The sequence below is a fragment of the Phyllostomus hastatus genome, unplaced genomic scaffold (genome assembly GCF_019186645.2).
Source record: "Phyllostomus hastatus isolate PE091 unplaced genomic scaffold, TTU_PhHast_1.1 phas_scaffold_129, whole genome shotgun sequence".
NCBI classification, from domain to species: domain Eukaryota; kingdom Metazoa; phylum Chordata; class Mammalia; order Chiroptera; family Phyllostomidae; genus Phyllostomus; species Phyllostomus hastatus.
Window position 1 is genome coordinate 27,492,415 of NW_025334009.1, and position 22,986 is coordinate 27,515,400.

Here is a 22,986-nt window from a genome sequence, read left to right on the forward strand (position 1 = left end):
GTGTATAGGGTTGCAAAGAAAAGCTTCCCCCCTCTCATTGCTCGTATTTCCCTCCCCAGAGATGTGCTGTCTGTCATTCTAGATCTTCCTCTGTGCACGCATGAATCATGGAGAAACCGATTTGCTTGTTTGTTTATGCGTTTGGTTAGATGACTTCAAATTCGCAACTTCACTCAACAGTATTTCATGGATGACCTTCCATGTCAGTGCAAGAATGTGAAGGATCTTTTCCTTATTTTTTTTAAAGTCAAGTTTATTTAGGAAAAACTTACATAAAATAAAACTCACCCTGGTTAAGAGCATAGTTTGATGAGTTTTGACTTAGTAGACAACCACTCCAATCAAGATAAAGAATAGCCCTGACCAGCATGGCTCAGTGGGTTGGGCGTTATCCTGCAAAGGGGAAGGTCGCTGGTTTGATTCCCGGTCAGGGCACATGCCTGGGTTTCGGGGTTGGTTTCTGTTCCAGGGCCATGTACAGGAGGCACCTGATTGACGTTTCTCTCTCACACTGATATTTCTGTCCCTCTCTTTCTCCCTCCCTTCCCTTCTCTCTAAAAATAAATAAATAAAATATCAAAAAATGTATGTATAAAGGATACTTGTCATCAAAAAAAGTTCCTTTTGCAGTCCACTCTCTTCTTATAACCCTAACTCCGGGTAACCACCGATCTGTTGTTCTCCATTCCCATAGTTTGCCTTTCCCAGAATGCTGTATAAATGGAATTATTTAGTATGTAGCCTTTTGTGTTGGTCTCAGTATAATGCATTGAGATTCATCTATGTTACCTGTTTCTGCAGGTCATTACATTTTACTGCTACTTAGTACTGCACTGCACACAATGTGTTTATTCACTCACCAGTTGGTGGCCATGTGGGTTGTTTCTAGTTTTAGTACTTGGAATTGTCAGTATTTTACATTTTAGCCATTCCGATGGTATGTAGTTATATTTCACCATGGTTTTAACTTTCCATTTTCCTAATGACTAATGATGTTGATGATCTTTTCATGTGCTTTTTTGCCATTCCTATATTTGCTCTGATAAAGTATTTACTCACACCTTTCGCCTATTTCTTTTAATTGGGTGTTTGTTTTATTATATTGATTTATAGAAGTTCTTTATATATCCTGAATATATGTCTTTTACTATGCATGATATATTTTTTTCTCCCAGTTTTTGGCTTGTTTATTCAATTTAACATTGTCTTTTGAAGAGCAGAAGTTTTAAAGTTTTGACGAAGGTTAGTTTAACACTTTTTTTTCTTTTATGATTTGTGATTTTTGTGTCCTATTTAAGAAATTTTTTTCATGGGAGCAGAGAGTAAGATGATGGTTAGCAGGGGTGGAGGGGAGGGAGTGGGGAGATGTGGATCAGAGGGCACGGAGTTGAAGTTTTGCAGGATGAGTAGGTAAGTTCCAGACATCTAACACACAGCCTGCTGACTGTAGTTAATAATATTGTACTGCACACTTGACATTTCTAGGAGACTAGCACATAGGTGTTCTCACTACAAAAAAAGGTAACTATATGAAGTGATGAATATGTTAATTAGTTTGTAGTAATCATTTCACAATGTATATTTGTATCAAAATATCATGTGGTACAACTTGAATATATACAATTTGTATTTAAAAATTTTTAAAGATTTGATGTCTTTACTTATAGAGAGGGGGAAGGGAGGGAGAAAGAGAGGGAGAGAAACATTGATGTGTGAGAGATAAGCTGATCAGTTGCGTCTTGCACACGCCCCAACTGGGGACCTGGCCCACAACCCAGGCATGTGCCCTGACCGGGAATCAAACCGGGGACCTTTCAGTTTGCAAGTCAGCACTCAGTCCACTGAGCCACACCAGGCAGGGCTAAAACTTTTTTCATTTAGAAAGAGAAGTCTTTGCATAATCCAAGGATCACTAAGATTTTTCCCTGTTTTCTTCTAGAAGCTTAAAATAGTTTTACCTCTTACATTTAGGTCTATGATCTACTTAGAGCTAATTTTTATGTACAGAGCAAAGTAAGGCTTAAGGTTCATTTTTGCTTGTTTTGCATATGGAAGACCAACTCTTCAAGTATTGTTGGTTACAGAGATGACCTTACTCTTGGCCATGGCTGTGTAGCATTTGACTGATTGGAGGTTCTGTGAGTTACTCAACAATGCCACGTTTGTGGAGAGTTAGGCTGCTTCACATTTGAGGCTGTCGTGAACATCCTTGCACCTAACCACCACAGTGGAATGAGTATTTCTGCAGAATTTCTGAGTGAAATGGCATGTGCATGGTAAGTGCTGGTGCGTAGCCCAGGCTGTTTTTAGTATACAGCCCCACCTACAAGGCCTGAGGAGGAAGGCTCTAACATTGATTGGACTTATTGGTATAAGCCTTTTACAAATATACAATAATTTCCTTCTGGAAAAATGTAATAGCCTGTGTTATTAGATTATGAAAGATTCAGAGCTCTTCCAAGAGGGTTTGAAGAAAAGATAATAATTTCTGCCTCAGTCAATTAGGGAAACCTCCTAAGAAATAGGCTCTTAAAACACGTGGTACATGGGAAATGGAAATTTACAAGAAAACTATTGAATAGGTATTGGGGACTTATAAATACCTCTGTGCTGTGGCCTCCCCAAGAGTAGAGGTTCCTGAAATAACTTTACTCAGCAGGGACTTACCCCCTAGTGGCCTGAATGTGTACATGCAGCCTCCAGTGTCCGGGTCCACAGACCCTCACTGTCTCACTAGACTCACCAGCACACTCCCTTGTACCAGGCCTGGGCCCCCAGCGGCATGTGCAAAGGCACAAAGGGGTGCTGAGAAATGCAAGGTGTTCAGTGTAGCTGGAGCATAGAAATTATGCCACTTTTTCTACTTTCTTCTCACCCTACAAGGGGCATGATTTGATCAACTTGAACTGTTATCGCCCAGGACCTACTATTAGGTGGCAGGGACTGACCATGCCGGGGCCGTGTGGGTACACAGAGCTCCGGAACAGTCCCCCATCTCCAGGGACGCTAACACAGGTTAAATAGCAACATGAGGTGGTTTAGAAGAAGTTCAAAAACAGTACCAGCAGGTGTCCCAAGCAGGGCAATATTGATATCATCCGTGGCGACTTCATGCTCACTGGGGAAGTCTGTGCGCTAAGGGAAGGAATAAAGCACTCTGGCTGTGGGGGGCGGGGTCTGAGCTGGATGCTGAAAGTCCAGTTCTGGCACCAAGTCACTCAAGCGTCACCTTCCTCCCAAGTAGACTCCATCTTTCTTCAAGTCCCCAAAGCCCACTGCTGGCCCTGAGGTTCCAACTGTCAACAAGACCAAGCTCAGAATTTCCTGGCCCAGTTTAGCCAACAATTGCAGATCCTTCCATTAAACATTTGGGAGCAGCAAAGTGGGGGTGCCCCCTCTTTATTTTGAATGTAAGCCTTTTTATTTTGAATGGGAGCCAAGTATATTCTTTATGTTTCCAAAAGCTTTTCTGATAAATCCTGTATCAGTTAACCATTGCTGCATAACACATCATCCCACAGCCTAGTGGCTTCAGGATCCTGAAGGCAGAAACAACAGCCATTTTGTTTGCTCAGGAATCTGTAGTCTGGTCTGGGTTCATCCGGGCGTCTTTTCAGCTGGTCCCACCTGGGGTCATTTCTGCGACTGCCATCCTCTGGAGGCCTGAATGAGACTGGATGATCCAAACTGGCCTTACTCTCATCTCTAGTGCCTCATCCAAGACAGCCTGAGGCCTGGGGGCTGGCTGCTTCCCCTCTCTGTGGCCTACTTAACAGTCCAGACTTCTTTATGTAGTAGTTGGCTTCCAAGAAAAGGCAAAAGCAGTTGTCATGCCTATGAAGTGTCCCTTTTGCCACATTCTCTTAGTCAAAACCAGTCACAAGGCCAGTCCAGGTTCAACGGGAAGGGAGATGGACTCCACCTCTTGCTGGGAAAAGTATATGTATCCATGGATGGAAGAGGCTTTCGCTGGCCACCTTTGCACCCTGTCTGTTATGGCTTCCTGGGTTCTATATGTTGCCATCTCTTTATACGAATTTGAATTCACATAAGATTCATTTCATGTTACTTTATTTAACCTTTCCAACAGCCTTTAAAGGGAACATGCCTCTGTTTTATCATGGAAAGATGGAGGCTTAGAGAGAGCAAACAGTTTGTTCACTGCCACAGCAGAGTTGGAGTCGAGCCCGTCTGGTGCTAAAGCTGTGGAGACTCACCTTGTGTCATGCCTCTGCCCAGCGCCACCTCCCCCCAGAGTGAGGATCAGTCGCTGGATCCCAGAGTCCAGTAAACACCAAACCATTTTTGAATTAAGTCTCACAAGGCACTGGGACATATGTAAATTACACCAAAATGGACAACTCTGCGGATTGTTATTTAATTATTTTAGTAATCTAAGGACCTCTATAACAGGCTTTGTAACAAAAGAGGTATTCATTTAAGGATGCAATGCTTTTTATGTGAAGAATTTTGTCTAGCCAAACATCAAGTCAATGATGCTATTTCTCCAAACATAATTCTTAAAAAATTAAACTTAATGGGGGTCAACATTGGTTAATAACATTATATAAGTTTCAGGTGTACAAGCCTATAATACATCATCTGTATATTGCATTATGTGCTCACCACCCAAGTTTTAGTCTGTGTCCATATGAGTTTATTTGTTTTGTTTGCCCATTTGTTGCTTTCTGTTTTATGCCTCATATATTAGTGAAATCATATGGTTCTTGTCCTTTTCTATCTGATGTATTCTGTTTAACAGATACTTCCAAAATCCATCCATGTTGTTGCAACTGGCAATATGCCATCCTTTTTATGGCTGAATAGTATTCCATTGTATATATGTACCATCTCTTCTTTATCCACTCGTCCATTGAAGGACACTTAGGTTGTTTCCATGTTTTGGCTACCATGAACAATGCTGCAATGGACATATATCTTTACAAATAAATATTTTCAAATTTTGGGTTAGATACCTAGAGGAGGGATGGCTGGGCCATATGGTAGCTCTATTCTTAATTGTTTAGGAACTGCTCACTAGGTGTTCCATAGTGGCTGTAATTCCCACCAGCAGTGCACAAGGGTTCCTTTTTCTCCAAAGCCTCTCCAACACTTGTTTCTTGTCTTATTGATAACAGCCATCCTGATGGGTGGGAGGTGGTATGGTATCTTCTTGTGGTTTTGATTTGCATTTCCCTTATAGCTGCTAAGTTGAGCATCTTTTCAAATATCTGTTGGCCATTTGTTTGTCTTCTTGGGAAAAGTGCTCAGGTTTCTGCCCATTTTTAATTAGACTGATTTTGTTGTTGTTGAGTTGTATGGGTTCTTTGTACATTTTGCATTTTGGCCCCTTATTGAGGTATTGGTTGCAAATACCTTCTCCCATTTGGTTGCTTACATTCTAATGTAGTGTGATAAATAATCATTTGCTTTCCAATCCATTGACTTTTTAAATTTATTTTGCTTTACATGGGATAAAGTTTGTAACTTCCAAAGAGAGAATAAACACTTTTCATGGAAAAAGCTGTTTTGGAAAACATAACACCTCTGCCCTCAGTTTTTATTGGATAGTTCAAGGGAAAAAAAAATCCAAGGTCCACTCATATTTGTCTCCCAGTGGGTAAAAGTGTCACAGGCTGACAGCAGAAGTTCTTGTGTCCACAGAAACTCATCTCGAATCAGCAGAGTTGGTTCTGCGATGCTGCAGGGCACCTAGGGAGTTGCTGGTGGGTGATCAATGGGAAAGTCCACCTGCCCTGGAGAACCGCTTCCACCGAGCACTGAGGCTTAGCTGCCTTTTCACCACCTCTTCCATGGCCACTTATCTCAGTCTCCAAAAAAGAAAATTCTGACATCTTAACTTTAATGTGGACATTTTATCCAGTGCTTGAGATAAATATAACCCTGAGTAGTACGGAGAAGGTTTAATGGGAAATGGTTGGCATTCCTTCTTGGTAGAGGCGCAGCGAAAGGAGAAAGGGAGAGGGAGAGAGAGAGAGAGAGAGAGAGAGAGAGAGGAGAGAGGCGAACAGCAGTGGGGAAGACAAAAGCAGAGATAAGCAAGGCTCCAAGGCAGCCTGGACGCGAGGCTGCTGAGAACCTGACACTTTCCAGACCCCAGCCAGCATGGTGATCCTGAATCCAACGACTCTGGGAATTTACCTTCAGCTTTTCTTCCGCTTTGTGGTGTCTCAGCCTACCTTCATCAACAGTGTCCTCCCCATTTCAGCAGGTAAATGATGACTATGGCTTTCCTCTCTTCCGTCTGTTCGGGGCTGGGGAAGGAAGGAAGATCATTTTGCCACATGCCCTGATATTTCTCCCACTGTACTCTTGGTGGGGGGGAGTCCGGAAGGAAATCAGCCACCATAGCAGCTCTCTGTCACTTCCAGCTAGTCTTGGAAGCCCCTGCTGTCCGGGTTCCCAACAGCCCCCACCCACTCTCAAAGCCAAAGACTTTTAAAAATTGTTTCTGCCTGCCCATCACATCTCCCCATTTGCTACATGATTTCATTGTGGTTGGGAATTGTGGGAGCTTAAGAGTAGGAAAGAAGTGCAAGGGAGAAAGGAGTGAGTCTCAGGCATTTCTATTAATACATCCCTGACCCCTTCTGAAGGGGGCTTGGCTCGAAGGGGATGATGTGGAGTGGACAAGCCTCTGTCCCAACCCCGGGCAGTGTCGCCGGCTGCTAGGACCATCCCACCGAAGGGGAACAAAGGCCTGCTGGTTCTCTGGGGGGCTAGGGGCCCCCATGCAGCCTCAGACTAGGTCCTCCATTTCTCCAGCCCTCCTGCTGTTCTGTTGTCTTTTCTCCCGTGGGGCCTTCTCTTCAGCCTCAGACGAGGCAGCTAGGAGAAGGGGGCTCTCCGGGGAGAGGGAGAGGGGCTTGGAGTGACACCAGGCTGGAGCTGGGCGTCTGCTGGGTGCAGTGCTGGGAGATGAAGGCAAGGAAGGGGCTTTTGCTGGCAGCTTGGCGACGTTTTCTGCTGCCCTTGTCCAGTCTGACCCAGAGTAGGGGAAGTATTAGGTTACCTGCATGACCTATTTAAACGTTTCTGAGCAAACGCAAATATTTTCAGAGGGCTTGGGGAGGCTGACAGCCCCTCTCCCTTCACCTCAGTCACCCACAGCTCTCCCTAGAAACGGCTCTCGCTGCCTTTGCTGGAAACACAGGCTCTCAGGGAAGGCACAGCTCTGAATTCAGTTTCAAACCCCCATCCATTCATAAAAACAGTTCGTCAACATGATGTGCTGCCAACGTTTGTGGGCCCTGAGGGAAGGACTCAGAGAAGCATGCGAGGCTAATTATAGAAGTGGGAGGAACTCACGGAGGGGTAGAGGATTTGTGGAGAACACTGATGGGGTGGGGAGGGGGAAGGAGCGGCAGGTGGTTGTGCCACCGCAGGTGTGCCAACACGCCCCCCACAGATTCAGGTCAATAAGACTTCTGGGAGTGAGTGAGTCATTATTCCACAATTCAAGGGAGAAACTTGAAAGTTAATTTGGTCTAACTTGGTGACTCTTAATCTCTTTGGGGCCATCGATGCCTTTGAGAATCTGCTGAAGGCTTGGGCCTTAAGGAAACTCAGTCCTCTGGTTCTAGCCCTGCCTCTGGTGGGCTCTAGGACTCCTGGGAGATAGTTGGCCTTAGACTGTAAGCACCACATGGGCAGGGCATCTGTCATGTACATTCTCGTCATTTCTCCAGGGTGAGAGCAGTGGTTGGCACATAGCAGGTGCTCAATAAATACTTAGTGACTGGATGCATGAATGAACAAATAAAACCTTGCTCATCTCTAGGCTGGGGTATGCTGTCATTTCTGAATTTGCTCATCTCTAGGCTGGGGTATGCTGTCATCACTGAATTTAAATGGTGCCAAAATGGCTAGTGAGTTCTGAAAGCTAGAGAGAAAAGAGCCTCTGACTTTCTTTGAACTCCTCGCCCTCGAGAGAACCCTGGCATATCTCAGACATCTTTTTAAAACTTTAATTGATTTCAGAGAGAGAGAGAGGAAGGGGGAAAGAGAGAGAGAGAAAACATGGATTTGTTGTTCCACCCATCCCTGCCCTCATTGGCTGTCTTGTATGTGCCATGACCAGGAATTAAACCCACTAACCGAATGAGCTACCCGGCCAGGACTAGACATCTCTTAAGTGAGACTTTGTACAGATGGCCCCACTCGGGGTAACGTCAAGATAAAAGAGCAACTCTGCTAGGTAGTCCTGATGAAATACTTGAGTGAAGGGACCAGTTTCAGAGGTTGTGGGTAGGACTGAGGGAACCAACAAGGAATGTTGAGAAGTTAGCAACTATGGGTAGCTTTTACCACCCCTGTGCTTGAACAGGCAAGAGGAGGAAATGGGGAAATGGATCCCACATAGAGTTAGGACCTCGGCAGAAAGGTCACTGAGCAGGAGTATTAACCCCGGAGGGACCTAAAAAGGGGAAAAAGTGGAGAAGAAATACCTCGACTTCTCCTTCCTTCAACACAACCACCTCTTGGAAGTGCCTCGCATTGGCCAACCCCTGCTGGAAGCCCAGGCAGAGAGGCTCCTTGATGCTGTCACGGGGGTCAGCCTCTGGGGCGCAGAGTGGAGGGAGGCAGGCGGGCCGGCAGAACAGTGAGGCCGCAGGTCCGTCCGTCTGTAGGCACCTCCTCACGAACTGCCAGGTCCAGATCCTCTGGCTGGGAACGTGGTCTTCAGACATTTGGTGAAACAGTGAGGTGGAGCTGGGAGCATCAGCAGAGAAAAAAATCTCTGCGTTCTTTTGTAGAATTACTTGGCTTTGTCCCCTTCATTTAGTTGCCAGGGCTTCCTGATAGCACAGTTCAGAAGTAAACTTAGGCCCTGAAACAGGAACTATTCCCTTAATTCTTTAAAATATTTTCCAATTGGATATGAATTCTATATTCAAGCTTGTAGATTCTTAATCTTCAGATGGAGACAAGCCCTGTGCATGTAGAAACAAGGGCCACCAGGAAGATCTTTTCATTTCCCCCTCACACCTCAGTGAGTGCCTACCGCGTGCTGAGTGCGGCAGGGGACACAGAGACAAGTAGGACGCTGTCTACCCTCTGGGGCACCCGAGGTCACTTGCTGTTGACCCACACATGGGCGGCCCAGGCAGCGCGCACTCGATTCCCCAGAGAGGGGCAGCGATGGAGGGAAGGTCCTTACAGGCCTGCAGGCTGGTGCTTGCTTTCAGCCTCTCCAGGGAAGGCTGCGTTCCAACCGCGCCAGGCGCCGAGCCGGCTACCTAGACCCCCGCTCCTTCCCTGGCAGCCTCCGCTGCCGGGCCCCAGAGGAGAACCGGGAAGGGAGCAAAAAAGCCTCAAAGAAGCCAAAATTGATGGTAGCAATCTGGGCACGAAAGCACATGCTTTTAGTGCACAGAAAGCAAGCTCAGGCCTTTACTCCAAGCCTACTAACTCTACCTTGGACTCCATTCTAACTGGCTTAGACAGGTTTCTGGAAGGGTGATGCGCTCCCTGTAGCACATTAGATCTTTGGAGCGAAGTTGCTGCTTAAGATGCACACAATGACAACAACAACAAAAAGACAGCTCATAAAATTGGTTACAAGGAAAATGGTAAAGAACTAGGGAATAGTTCTGAGATCAAAACAGAATAGTAGACTGGAATTGTTTCTAGAGCCTCTGTTTTGTACATAACCCTGAAGGCATCGTGGCTTTCACTATGAGAAGCATGGATGACCCAGTGGAGACTGAACTGTGGTTTCTTTATTTTGCTTAAGAAGGCAGATAAGTGTCAGGTATATTTTAGAGTAATTTTTATTGAACATGGCCCTAAAATCTTAAACGTCAGGAACCCCAACTTTGTTATGTTGTTCCAGCCGTTGCTGGATGATACACTACCCTCACACTCAATAGCTTAACCGACAATCACTTATTAAACTTCACGTGTTTGTGGGTTGGCTAAGGGTCAGCTGATCTGGCGTGGGCTTGGCTGGCCCTGGCTGGACTCACTGTGGTCCGTGGACTGACTCAGCCGCAGGAGCCATTCACAGATGCAGCTTAGTAGCTGTGCAGTTTCTATAATGTGGTGGCACAGACCCAAGGACAATAATATTTATAGACGGGCAGACCTTCCACACACTCCAGTTTATGTAATTCTCACAGCACCCCCAGGATGGGTGTGAAATCTCTTTTACTTTTCAGATGAAGAAAGAGAGGTTCAGAGAGGTTAAGTGATTTGCCCAAGATCACACAGCTTGCATGTGGGAAAGCTGGAGGCTGGAATTCTTCCCTCTTTCTAAATTGGGGGCTTTTACCAGTGTGACTAAATCTGCTTCTGGCCATGGATAAATAACGATATCAGATGTTAAGGTCCTATAGGCTACCCTTCTAGCCTTTGAAAACTCAGCTCTAGATTCTTTTTTTAAAATTTTTCATCCCTTCCTTAAAAATAATTTTTTTAATTACAGTTGACATGTGCGATATGCAATGTTATATTAGTTTCAGGTGTACAACATTGTGGTTAGATATTTGTACAACATAGAGGTGATCCCCCTGATAAGTCTAGTACCCACCTGACAGCATACATAGTTATTACTATACCCTTTGTTCTTTCTTCTCTCTTGCTGTCTCTCCAGGATATCATTGCGGAGAGCTCTTAGCAAAAGATTGAGTTTGACTTTACACTAAAGTGTGCATGACTTGCCAGGTTTATATTTCCTTTGGAGGTATTTGTGTTCTAACACTGGTTAAAGTTCTAAGCTAAAGTATGTTCTAGTAAGATGGGCTTCATCGAAGGTATTTGGGGCGGGGCGGGGATGAGGCCTTGGTGGAGTCAGGGGCACACCACCTCACAGCACTCTCCTTGGGCGCTGTGAGCCAAGCTGCCCTGTACCTGCATTCACACGCGTGACTTCCCTCTTCCAAGGCAGGGTCTCTCAGGTAGGCAGAACTCTCCAAGTGATGTTGGGTCAAGGTCTCAGAGGCCATATGGTGAGAAGACCCAAATCTAGTCCTGCAGAGTGAGTCATGCGGAGGAATCTGAACTCTGTCTGGACGCTGGACTCTTCTCCAGTTAGCTGCTGAGATACAACCTGGAGCAGGAGTTTCGTGACTTATAGGACATGCTGTCTAGCCCTGCGCTCTCCCGACTTGAAGCCAGCCAGGCCGCCACTTGGGAACTGATCGTGGTCTTGGCAGTAGATCGTGGGCCATTTATTTGTGTCTGATGTTGATCAACTATTGTTTAATGGTCCATAATGCACTTCCCAGCCATCTCCTCCAATTTAGTTTCCCCTGTTTTCTCTAGATGATAAAATCAGGAGAGTTCTTAAACTGGAGGTTCTCTCCAGGGGTCCCAGCTTTCCCACTCCTCCCCATCCCACACCTCTGAATTAAGCAGTGGACCCATCTCCACCTCGGACATGAAGAGAGATGGACGTGAGAGGTGGGAGGCTTTCCCTCCAGATGTCCAGGGCCAAGCCCCCACATGGCTACTCACCACACTCAAGCCGGCTTTCCTCAGACCCACAGCCACTGCTGCCACAACCACACAAAGACAGTGCAAGCCTAAAATCAAAAAGAATACCCTTCTGTTTTCAAGGAGTCACCAATAAGCGAGTTTCCCATTCTCCTAAAATGCAGTTCACATCGTAAGTACTACTCATACGACTCTTATGATTGGTACTGATGGTTTCCAAACCTCTCATTTTGCAAAGCATTTTTGCAGCTACAGTTGTATTTGCTCTTCACAGCAGTCCTTGCATGTGGGTTCTGGGGCTGGAATTTAGGTTTTTTGCTGTGTGACTGTGGGAAGGTCACATCACAGCCGTGGTGAACCCCAAATTCCTCATCTGAAAATGGGTGCAACAGTCTCCGTCTCACAGGACTGCCGAGAGGGTGTGTGGACTCGGCAAAGACCAAGTGCCGGCTCTCTGCCTGGAACGGGGAGGCGGCAGTGGCCAGACCAAAACGTTCCACCCTCACCGAGCTCCTGTCCACTCCCTGAGGAGAACCTGCCCAGCCTGGCCCACTGGCCCCAGGAGGGGAATGAAAGACCCTGCCGCAGAGCTGCAGCTCCCAAACCAGCAGCTCAGGGACCGGACCCAGCCTTCTCGTGTGACCACATTCCGCCTTCATGTTGCAGTTCTAGAGGGAGGGAAGGGAAGAGAGAGAGAGAGGGAGGGAGGGAGAGAGAGAGGAATTTTGAAAATTTGCCTTAGTTGCTAACATTTAAGAATCAAATGATTTAACATTTTTTAAAAATATGTTTTTCTGATGTCTCTTTTAAAAACAAACCTCTTGAAAACCAGGATGGCCTGGCAGTCCTGCCCTGCATGTTGATATGGCAACAGCTGTCAGGAATGGAGCTGCTGGTGGTCAGTCAGCCCCATTTCCCAAGTCCCCACCACACCCTCTGGTCTGCCTTCCCCACTACCTCTCTAGCCCCACCTGCCCATGTGGCTTTTGCCCTTGGGGGCCAGAAGCTGTGCTCACTTGGACTCTGTCCACTTCTTCTTTAGAAGTCTTGGGGCATTTTCCCAGCATCCCCAAGCTCTGCAAAGCTCAGTTTGAAAGTCCATGTTCTAGATCAGTGGTTCTCAAGCTCCAGCACTGGTTCTCGGGACCAGCTAGATGTGAGACTTACCTGGGATGCTTTTCAGAAGCCCAATGTCCAGACTGAAGAGGCTAGGTTAAATAAATCAGAATCTCTGTGCATGGGATCAGGCACTGATAGTGTTTAAAGTTCCCTGTTGATTCAGTTGTGCAGCCCGGGTTAACCACTGAACTGTAGCCAGCCTCAGAATCACCGAAAATTCTGTTACAACACAGACGGCTGGGCCCCATTCCTGGAGTTTCTGATCCAGGAGGTCTGGAGGGGAGTCCAGGAAATTGCATTTCTAATAAGATCCCAGGAGCTGCTGATGCTGCTGGCCCAAGGGCCACACTCTGAGAGCCCCTGCTCACGCTGGCCTCTGAGTGCCTGCCTCATTTCCTTTGGCCACTGGGTTGGCCATGGGAACATCTCCTGTGTCCAGTCTTCCTCTGCCTCTCTCTTATAGGAACTGGTGATGACATTTAGGGCCCATCTGAAACTGCTTGATTTAATCACACCTGCGAAGTTCCTTTTGCCGTATAAGGTAATATCCACAGGTTCCCGGAGTTTGGATCCGGCCTCTTTGGGGGCCATTATTCAGCCTACCACAGTTACCTTTTCACTGGGGAAAGTGTCCCACAAGCGCTTTTTTTAAAGTGACATCAGAATCAAAGTCACAGGTGTATATCCTGTCTTCATTTGGGTTCCTTCCCAGAGCAGACTCTGACACAAGAATTTGGGTGCAAGTAGTCTATTTGGGAGGCGATCAGTGGGAAAGCAAGACAGGCAAGGGAAGGCAGTCATACCAGGGAAGTCCATGAGCCTATTCCTGCAGACCTCCAGGGAACAGGGCCCTGGGATTTTCATCCACCAGCTTCCGGGGATGTGCATGCCCAAAGCAAGTCCCAGGCTGGAGAAGCTCTCTGACGTAGCCCAGGTGTTGTGGCCAGAGCTGGAAGCCCACGGGGCCTGATGTATGTGGAGGGACACGGGCAGGGGAGCAATGGCATCAGCCGTAGATACTTAGAGAGCAGCCGTGGTTCTGCTGGCCCTGGCACAGCTGCCTGCCCCACCCGCCCCTCCTGGGCAGTGGCACCAGGAGCCCAGCACTCCTTGTCTGATGCAGGAGCTGGGATCCTGTCGCTCAGGGAGCTGGCATTCACACTGTAAAGCTATCTTGCCTTGAGCACGTTCTATTTGCTAGACTCTTTATATGACTTAGGATCTCAAGAACGTCACAGACCATTGGTGCCCCCCACTTTACCAAGGAGTCACTAACCTTCAGAGAAATGCAGTCACTTGCCTGGGGTCATACAGTGCCAGGGCCAAAATTCCAAATCAGGACTTTCTGATCCCCAAATTGTCGCAGAGACAGAGTAGCCTGGTGGTTGGGAGTAGGGCATCTGGTGCCACACAGCCTGGGTTCACATCTTGTGTTTCCCTTAGCTGTGTGATGTTAGGCAAGCAAATCACCTTCTCTGTGCCTCAGTGTTCCCATCTGTAAAATGGGATGCTGTGAGGAGTTGTGATGCTTCACAGATCAGTTGTGAAGATTAAGTGAGCTAATTATGAGTATAAAGTACTTAAAACAATGCCTGGTGTGTGATGTAGAAACTTTTTTGTTATTCCTTCCAGAACCTTGCAGTGTCTCTACACATGCTGAGAGGCTCATGATTTCCCCTCAGATGCATTTGTGTGCAAAGGCAAAAGTCCCAAATATACCCCAAACGGCAACTTTTGGCTTAAACCACTCAGCAAGTTAAGGCAGAGGGACTCAGCTTTCGCCTATTGCCCATGTGTGAATCTGTCCCTAAAGCAGGGACACATAGACCAGGGAAGGAATCTCTTCTCCCGTGGCTGGCTCTCCCAGATGGCTTTAAAAACACACCTGGCCCTCTTCCATCTCCCAGCCCGGGAGCCTGCAGCTCCATTCAAGCTGGCACTTATGTCTCCATGGCAACCAACATAAGCACAAGCGTGACTGTGTGCTGGGAGCTGGCGACAGCTGAAGGAGAGGCCCCACGGCTGCTGCAGGCTTTGCACTGTGAACCAGCGGGGGCCTGAAAAAAAAGAGGCAAGGAAAGAAGGAGACATGAATTTGAGTTGGACAGGCACCTCGCCTTCCAGGCCTCCCCCTCTTTTCCCTGCTCATCGCACCGTGTGCTCACCTGGCCTTCTTGGGGTCTTTCTCAGAAGTCTGGATAAAGCCCCAGGAGCTTTCCTGCCACAGCTGGTAGCTCTCTCTGGGGACAGGTGCTCCAGGAGGGACCTTCCAGGGCTCTCAGACCCAGCCAGGGGGCTTCTTGGAGACCCAGGAGGTGGGGGCCAGGGTGACAATGGCTGTTCTGCCTGTGGAGACCTACTGGGGCTTTCTCACTTTACTGTGACTTGAGGACTGTTCAGATGTTTGAGCCCATTCCTCTGTGAGGGGCCTGTGGGTGCATCGTACTGCTGAAACCAGCTTGCCCCTCAGTGCCCAAACAGAACTGGCTCAGCAAGAGATGGTTCATCCTGGGGTGGCCCTCAAAAGGCTTCCAGATTCTCTGTGGCCATCCAGAAACCAAGTTCTCTGAGCTGAAATGGAGTACGACAACCTTTTCCCTTCTTTTCCTTTTCTCTGAGAACTTTGTCGGTCAAGGTCACGGTAGGGAACGTAAACAGGGAAGAGACAAATGTCCTTTGTGTCCAGGGAGCAGCAGGGCCCTGAGGGAACAGTGTGGGTTTGGGTGGCACGCTGCTCCACGCTCCGGGTCTGCCCAGGGACAGGGAGGAGTGGAAGGCCGAGCTGGCCGTCTGGACAATCTGCGCCCTGGAAATGCTTTTCCCAAGGTATCTGAAGTAAACGGTGTCTCTTATTTTTTTCCTTCTTTAATTATCCAAATCAACTGCTCCAGCCCTGAGAGTAAGAGTGCTGATCCTAACCATAACCCCAATCCTGACCCTGACAGGCGTAGAGCTGGTTGCCATGGTGATTGCTGCTGAGGTTCCCTTGTTCAGGTCCGGCTAGAAGGTGGTGTGGGCACGCTGAGTCAGTGGGTTTGGCAGTTTGCCTGTTTACTAATGTTCTTGAAGAGGCATTGAGGCACGGTGCTAAGGCACTGAGGTAAAATTTGGGAAACTTGACTTGTTTCTCTGGACCTGACATTAACTCCTGGGATGCATGTATAGTGTTAGACAAGCCATTTGTTCCTCGTGAGACTCAGTTTCCTCATCGGTAAAATGAAGAGATGGACTAGATTTCAAAAATCCTTTTAGCTGTAGACTTTCTCTGACTTTGTGGCTACCAAAGTCAAATTTGCTTGCTAATTTCCACACTTAGCACCTCTCCAAAGAAGGGGTCTCGGCATGTGTTTCTCTTCTGAGCACTGGCACCTGAGTATCCATGAGGCAAGGGTAAAAGGCATGGGCCACATTCAAACAACTCTGGACTTGACTGACATCTTCATGATCCACTAGCTGAGTGATCTTGGGCAAGTGTTCCTGGTTTAATTTCTTTTTTTTTAATATATGTTTATTGACTTTTAGTTTACTGATTGAGTTTATTTATTTATTTTATTTTTTTAGATTTTATTTATTTATTTTTAGAGAGGGAAGGGAGGGAGAAAGAGAAAGAGAAACATCAATGTGCGGTTGCTGGGGGCTGTGGCCTGCAACCCAGGTGTGTGCCCTGACTGGGAATCGAACCTGCAATGCTTTGGTTCACAGCCCACGCTCAATCCACTGAGCTATGCCAGCCAGGGCTGGTTTAATTTCTTAGCATCTCAATCCCACCTCTGTAGACTGGGGAAAAAGAATGCCCACCTGTGAGATGGCAGTAAGGATGCAGCAAGAGAATAGGTAGAGCTCTGCCCTGCTCCTGGAACATAGTTAAGCTCTCAGTTACGGGTTGTGATATTATTCCAAGTGGCAGTGAGAGATCTGGAGCCCTGTGCTCCCTCCTGGAATGTTTCACTTCTACTCTAATTCCGCCTGCTCTGGTTTGGTGGCTGGAGAGGTTTGCTCATGGTGCTGAAGAGTCTGCTTTCAGGACTGAGTCTCCATCGAAAGCCCAAGGCTGAGCAGGGGATGTTGCAGTAGATGGGCTGTGGAATTGGGGGTCGTGTCTCTCAGAAGCCCTGCTCCATTGGACCTTGAATGTCAGAGCCCCAATTTTCCACACTTGGAAAAGGGAGGCATAATAGAAGATAGTTTAAGGGGTTATTGTGAGGGTCAAAGGAGAAAGCATTGGAGGGCCCCGCTCTGAGCAGGTAGGGTATTTCCTCAGGAGTTGTTGTGCCTTGAGGGGTGACACTGGACTTCCATGACCTGGAAGGCCTAGGCTCACACCCGAGGATGGTAACAGCTTGCTGAGTCCACGGCAGAAGGGCCTGCCGATGCACAGAGTCTGCCGGCAGGCGGCCCTCCCTGCCACTGTGAGGGAGAAAGCTTCTCACTTCCCCAGACAGAGGTGAGCTTAGTAGGAAACCCCCCAGGTCAGTACAGTGGCTAGAGCGTCCACCCTTGGGAAACTGTGCAGTCCTGTGTGGGATGCAGCTGGTAAGACAAGCTGCTTCCTGTGTCTAGTTCATCCGTGTCAGGAGAGTGGCTGACTGTCCACACAGCGTCTGCCTTGTGTAACACGACAGTTTTGCCCCCTTCAGAATAGAACGTGGATGCCAAGTCACCAGGCCTGGCAGTGCGGGTCCCCCAGGCAGTTACAGGAAGATTGCCAAATATGAATTTGAAGTTTTCAAATGGCATGTCAGCAAATGGTGACTGAGTTGACAAATAGACTCAATTTTCTTGCCACATGCCCATCTGCTGCCACTTTGCATTTCGTTCAATGTTTTTTTTTTAAGTGAGGCAATAAAATCCATTTAATTGATTCAGATCCTCTTCATTATTATCATCATCATCATATTTACATCTATCTCTAAAATAATTATGACTATTACATGAGATATATATTTTTGATATACTCCCCATCCATCAAATAACCAATAGTTACTGCACCTCCTACTTACTATATACTTAACTATTATATTAAACAAGAAGATTCATAAGACACACTAACTCAAGGAGCCCATAGTCTACTTGTGACATCGAAAGAACGCACATGGGCAAAGCGCATCACCGTGGTCGTGTCTCAGACACACCAGCAGGTGGAGCTGCTGTAAGAGCCGGGGCAACTGGGACGGGGAGACAACTGACCTGGGTTCAAGTCACAGCCCCACCACCTTCCTGGGCGCTTCTTCAAGCCTCAGTTTACTTATCTGTCAAGTGGAGAAAATATTAGCAAGCCTGAAGGCTGTTGTAGGCCAGTGCTTAGTGCATAATAGGTGTCAGTACAGGTCATTGAGAATTGTGACAGTCGACGTTTGTAACCTGTGGGTGTGAAGGGGGTTGAAAGGGTGTTTTTGTCATCTGCTTTAGGTCGGATAAAATGCCTTCTGGAAACCCCGCAAACACGCTTACATCTTATACCAGAATCCATTACAAATGAATTGGGATTTGAATGTAAAATAGGAAATTATAAAATTATTGGAAGAAACCCTGGGAGATGTGGGGGGTACCTTGAGTATGTAGAAAAACTCAGAGGTCATTTAAAAAAGGCTTCCACAATAAACTCTCCTACCTAAAAAAAATTGTGTGGGAAAAACAATATAAAACAAAGTCAAAAGGCTTTGACTTTGGGAAAAACAAACTGGGAAAATATTTTTAAGTCATATATAAAAAAATTTTTTAAGAAAAAGCCAGAAACCTCATGGAAAAATGGAAAAGGTACTTGTGAAAATATCTCCAGCCTCATTCACTATAAGAGAAATGCAAATTAAAACCACACTGAAAGACCATTTTTCCTTTATCGGATGGGTTAGAATCCAGAAGGTCTGACATCTCATGCTGGTGAGGGTGGGTGGGAACACGCTCATCCTCTGCTGTGTGTGTGTGTGGGGGGGTGTGGGTCGATGGGGGCTCTGTGGGGGTGAATCAGCCACATGTGTAAAAAGGACAGATCTGCCCGCTCTGGGCCCAGCAAGTCTACCTAGGAGTTCATTCAATGGCCATACTTACCAATGCAAGGCTGCCTGCAGAAGGCTATTTGGTGATGTCATTGTTTACACCCGCAGATGTTTGCAGATCACCCAAATGCCCATCAGCGGGGGGCAGGGTGAACAGACCATCGTTCTGCCAAGTGAAGGAATATCGTGCAGGGGAATGTGGATGTATTGTATGTAGTTACACAGAATAATTTCTTACAAATACCGTGGCGAAGCCGAGAGAGAACCCTCTGAATAGTATTATATTGTAAATAACTCTCTGAGTTAGAGTGGAAAATACTGTACCTACATGTTTGTTTCTGTAGGCATAAAATTATCATGAACATATACACAGGAGACTAAGCAATTGGTAATGAATAATTGGCATTGGGACAGGGATGGGAGAAGTTCCATGTATACCCATTTATCTTTCTTAGATTTTGAATCACAGGAATGTATTATTTATTGGAAACAATTAAACAACATTCCATATATGCCTGCAAAACAGAGCCTTTCATCTGGAGCACAGGAGGGGATTTTTCTGCCTACAAAGGTCTGTGAGATCCAAATTAGCAACGGGAATTGTGAGCCCAGAGACTTTCCACAATGGCAGAGTCATACAGTTATTATCCTGAAGAAAGCCTAAGGTTCATCTTGCCAACTTATTCAGTGGAGAAGCTCTGTTGTTCAGTTGAGCCCAAGGAGCTCAGCCAGAGGTCCCCCACTTTCCAGAATTCGGGGATTTGAGTCAGTCGCTGGAACCAGTGGGTAGAAATGTCCATTTGTGCCAACAGGCAGCCAGGGGCTGCCCAGGGACCCTTCTCCCTCCTCCCCACCTGCTGCGAACCGTCAAATAGCAAACACTGGAGTCAGTAGGGCAGGGGTGGGGGGCTCTAGGCAAAGGGTTAAGCGAGCCACGTGGTTCTGACTCACAAATATCTGTTGAGCTAAGATGTCACCATGGAAAAATGAAGGCATGGAAACGTAATGGCTGGAAACACAGGGTCTTTCCACGTAGCCCCAGTTGTCAGCAAGTGTTGGAGATAAACCCCCTTTGGGCCAGATGCAGCTGGGTGGTTTTGTCTCCGACCCACGGCCAGATCTCCCGGATAACTCTAGAAACTTGGCCTCCCCCGTCAAGCCTGAGCAGGAGATTTAATAGCACTCGCTGATTTATGCTGGCCGCTGTAATCAGATTCAGAGCCGAGGCGTAGCCAGCGTTGGGGAGGTTTCTTGATGTTCCCTTGGCTCCTAATAACATTGTCTCCTCCTTCCTCTCTATTTACCACATGCCATTTGGTCAAATTAGAACTTGGACTTAAAAAAGCAGATGCCTTCCTTCAGATAAGGTCCAAAAAAATTCCCTTGTGGGAGGAAAGAGGGGTGGATTTGTCTCCTTGAATCTGTGCTCAGTCGAAGGAGCCACTTTTGATATACGACTTACTGTAAAAGAAAGACTAATATGGGATGATTTTCCTACATCCTTGTAGCCAGGGCAGACTTTTCCTCCTCGAGGCATCCCTGTCAGGGGCAGAGGAGAACGTCCTTCTCATGTTTTCTGTAGAGATTCAGTTCCCTGTGCACGGTCTCCTAACGAGTGGCCACAGGCTCCTCCAGGCCCCGTTGCTGCCCTGGCTCTGTGCAGCTCCGGGGCCCCCAGATATCTGCCAACGAGGGCATCAGACCAACCCACCCTCACCCCTGAACCTTGTGAAGGTATCTCCTGGTTTCCTGTTGCCTGCTTAAAATTATTTTATTCTTTTTCATTATGAAAAATTCCAAACATTCCAAAAAAGTGGAGAGAATTGTCTAGAGAGCACCAATATGCCCACTCTTATGGGCTGAATTGTGTACCTTCCCAAACTCACTTAACCCCAGTACCTCGGAATATGACTATATTTGGAGATAAGGCCTTTACAGAGGCGATAAGGTTAAGTGAGGCTGGGCCCTCACCCAGTCTGACTGGTGTCCTCACAGTAAGACATCTGGATGCAGAGAGAAACCAGGCATGTGCAGAGGGAAGGCTGTGTGAGGACACAGCCAGAAGGCAGCTGCCCGCAAGCCAAGGAGAGAGGCCTCAAACAAAAACCAAACCAAAACAAAACAAAAAAAACAAACCTTCCAGTACCTTAATCTTGGACTTCTAGCTAGCTTTGAGAGCTGTTAAAAATTAATTTCTAGCCCTGGCTGGCGTAGCTCAGTGGATTGAGTGCGGGCTGCGAACCAAAGCATCGCAGGTTTGATTCCCAGTCATGGTACATGCCTAGGTTGCAGGCCATGACCCCCAGCAACCACATACTGATGTTTCTCTCTCTCTCTTTCTCCCTCCCTTCCCTCTCTAAAAATAAATAAATAAAATCTTTAAAAAAAAGTTTAAAAAAATTAATTTCTGTTTTTCACCCCCCCCCCAGGTACTTTGGCAAACCAGTACAGCCACCACATGGATTCTGTAGTTATCGTTTTGCTATGTTTACCCTATCATATTTTTATTTTTCCATCCGCCTTATTTTTTGATCGATTTAAAAATGAGTTGCAGATCCTTAGCCCACTCTGAAGACTAAACTATTCAATGGAGAAAGTAAATGCATATTTAATTGAAGGCCTCAGGCCCACATGACTGAACCCCCGCTGTGGTGGGGATCCTGAGGGGAGGCAGCTGCGATCCTACAGGGTGAGTCTGCAGACCAGGAGACTGGGGCCCGAGGAGGTGTCATTGTCAGGCTTGATTGGAAAGGCATGGAACTGGGTGTTGGTAAGCTCCTCCAGCTTCAGCTGGCTGCGGCCGCACTGGCCAGTTGTGCTGAGGTTCCCTGCTCCTTCTCTTTGGCTGGTGGAGGAGTGGGGGAGGGCGGTCACCACTTTGTGCTGGTAACCAAATCTGCAGAAATCTCCAGGGTCAGACATCTGTATTTATTCCTGGCTTAGTACCTACTGGCTATGGGTGACCTCAGGTGCCTCCCTAAGTCTCTGAACCTTGTCTGAAAATGAGCGTGGTAGTACTCACACGTACCTTGTGGGGATGTTTCGAGGATGAGAGGAGGATGCTGAATGCTCACAGGATGCTTCCTGTGGTTGGTGCCTCCTTGCTGGGGTGGGGTGATGCTCTCTGCTGTGATAAGCAAGTACCCACATTTCAGTGGCTTAATCTAATCAAAATTGCTGCTCACACAGCCATCCAGTGTCCCCGCTATAAGGCTCTCCTGATGGGGATTCTCTCCAAACTGACTTAGCGGGGTTCTTGTTAAACCTAGCTTCTGTAGAGACAGACGCAGAAGCCCAAGTTCAAAGCCTTGTTGAGAGCTTGAGTCTTTGTCAATGGGAAGGTAAAGCTCCAGTCTTCCAACTTACTTCTCTGCCTACCTAGGTTTGGTTGGGAGGGTTGAGCTGAGGTGCTCTGAGGCTGGTGGAACCCCAGGCTCTGCCCCCCAAAACGTAGGTGTCTTTGCCACACACTGGCAGCTCTGGGTCCTTGGGAAGGGTGCTGAGTTATCCAGCCCACACAATCTCTCTGTGCAGCAGCAGCAGCAGCAGGAGATGCAGCAGGGGAAGATGCAAGGCAGGCTTCGCTTTGGTGGGGATCAGCAGGGAACAGGCCTGCATGTGCCAACTGAGGGGACAGAAGCTTCTGGACCAGTGCCCAGGAAGGCAGTATTCCAGAAGTGCTCTTCTGGCCTGGTTGATAAATACCAGAGCTGCAATTAAGACAAAATACTGTGAATATGACACCTGCCAACAGCTGCAGGAAGGTTCCGGAAACTTTTATTATGAATTATACTTGCAGGCAGCTCTGCTGTGGTGAGCTGGTGCCGGTGCCAATGAACCTGAGGGCACTCAGCAGGCCGGCTGCCTCGAGGGCAGGGATTGCCCTCCAGGGCTGAAGGAGGAGAGTGACCCTCCATCCCTGTTCAGGGCCCTTGAGAAGGACCGTTGTATCGCAGCCCCTGTAGAAGCCAGAACAGGGAAGGGCTTGGAGCTCATCTTCTCCAACGGCCCCATTTTACATTTTGAAAAACCAGGGCACAGTGGAGAAGTGAGTTGTCCAAGGTCACACAGCAAGCTTCTGGCCGCACCAGGGCTGGAGACCAGGCACACTTGGCTGTAGGCAGTTCACAGTCGTCAAGCATTTGACTTAAGGAAGTTCAACTGTTAGTGCTTTGAGAGACAGAGGCCAAGTCAGAAGGTTAGACCGAGTCAGAGATCAGGAGACCAGATGCAGAGACTGAGACTGGGACAGGAAAGAGAGTTGCAGAAGGAGGGAAACCAAGGAAAGAGGGACAGAAAGAGACATTCGTGAACTTGAGTCCTTAGGTTCGAAACAGAGGTTTGGACACCTGCAGAGCTGGCCAGGACCTCAGAGACCATTGCGTTCAGTAGCTGGCGTTTTACACTAAAGAAA

At 47.3% G+C, this 22,986-nt stretch overlaps 1 protein-coding gene across 3 annotated transcripts in view; it reads left to right on the forward strand.

Annotated features, from left to right (window-relative positions):
* Nucleotides 1–6,044: 6,044 nt before the first annotated feature.
* The window catches only part of COLQ (collagen like tail subunit of asymmetric acetylcholinesterase), a 53,333-nt gene continuing 36,391 nt past the window's right edge, over nt 6,045–22,986 (forward strand). For all 3 annotated transcript variants that reach the window (XM_045856959.1, XM_045856961.1, XM_045856960.1), the window contains exon 1: nt 6,045–6,232. In XM_045856959.1, the coding sequence (XP_045712915.1) occupies nt 6,127–6,232 (106 nt within the window). In that variant the 5' untranslated portion in view covers nt 6,045–6,126. The remainder of the gene's footprint in view (nt 6,233–22,986) is intronic.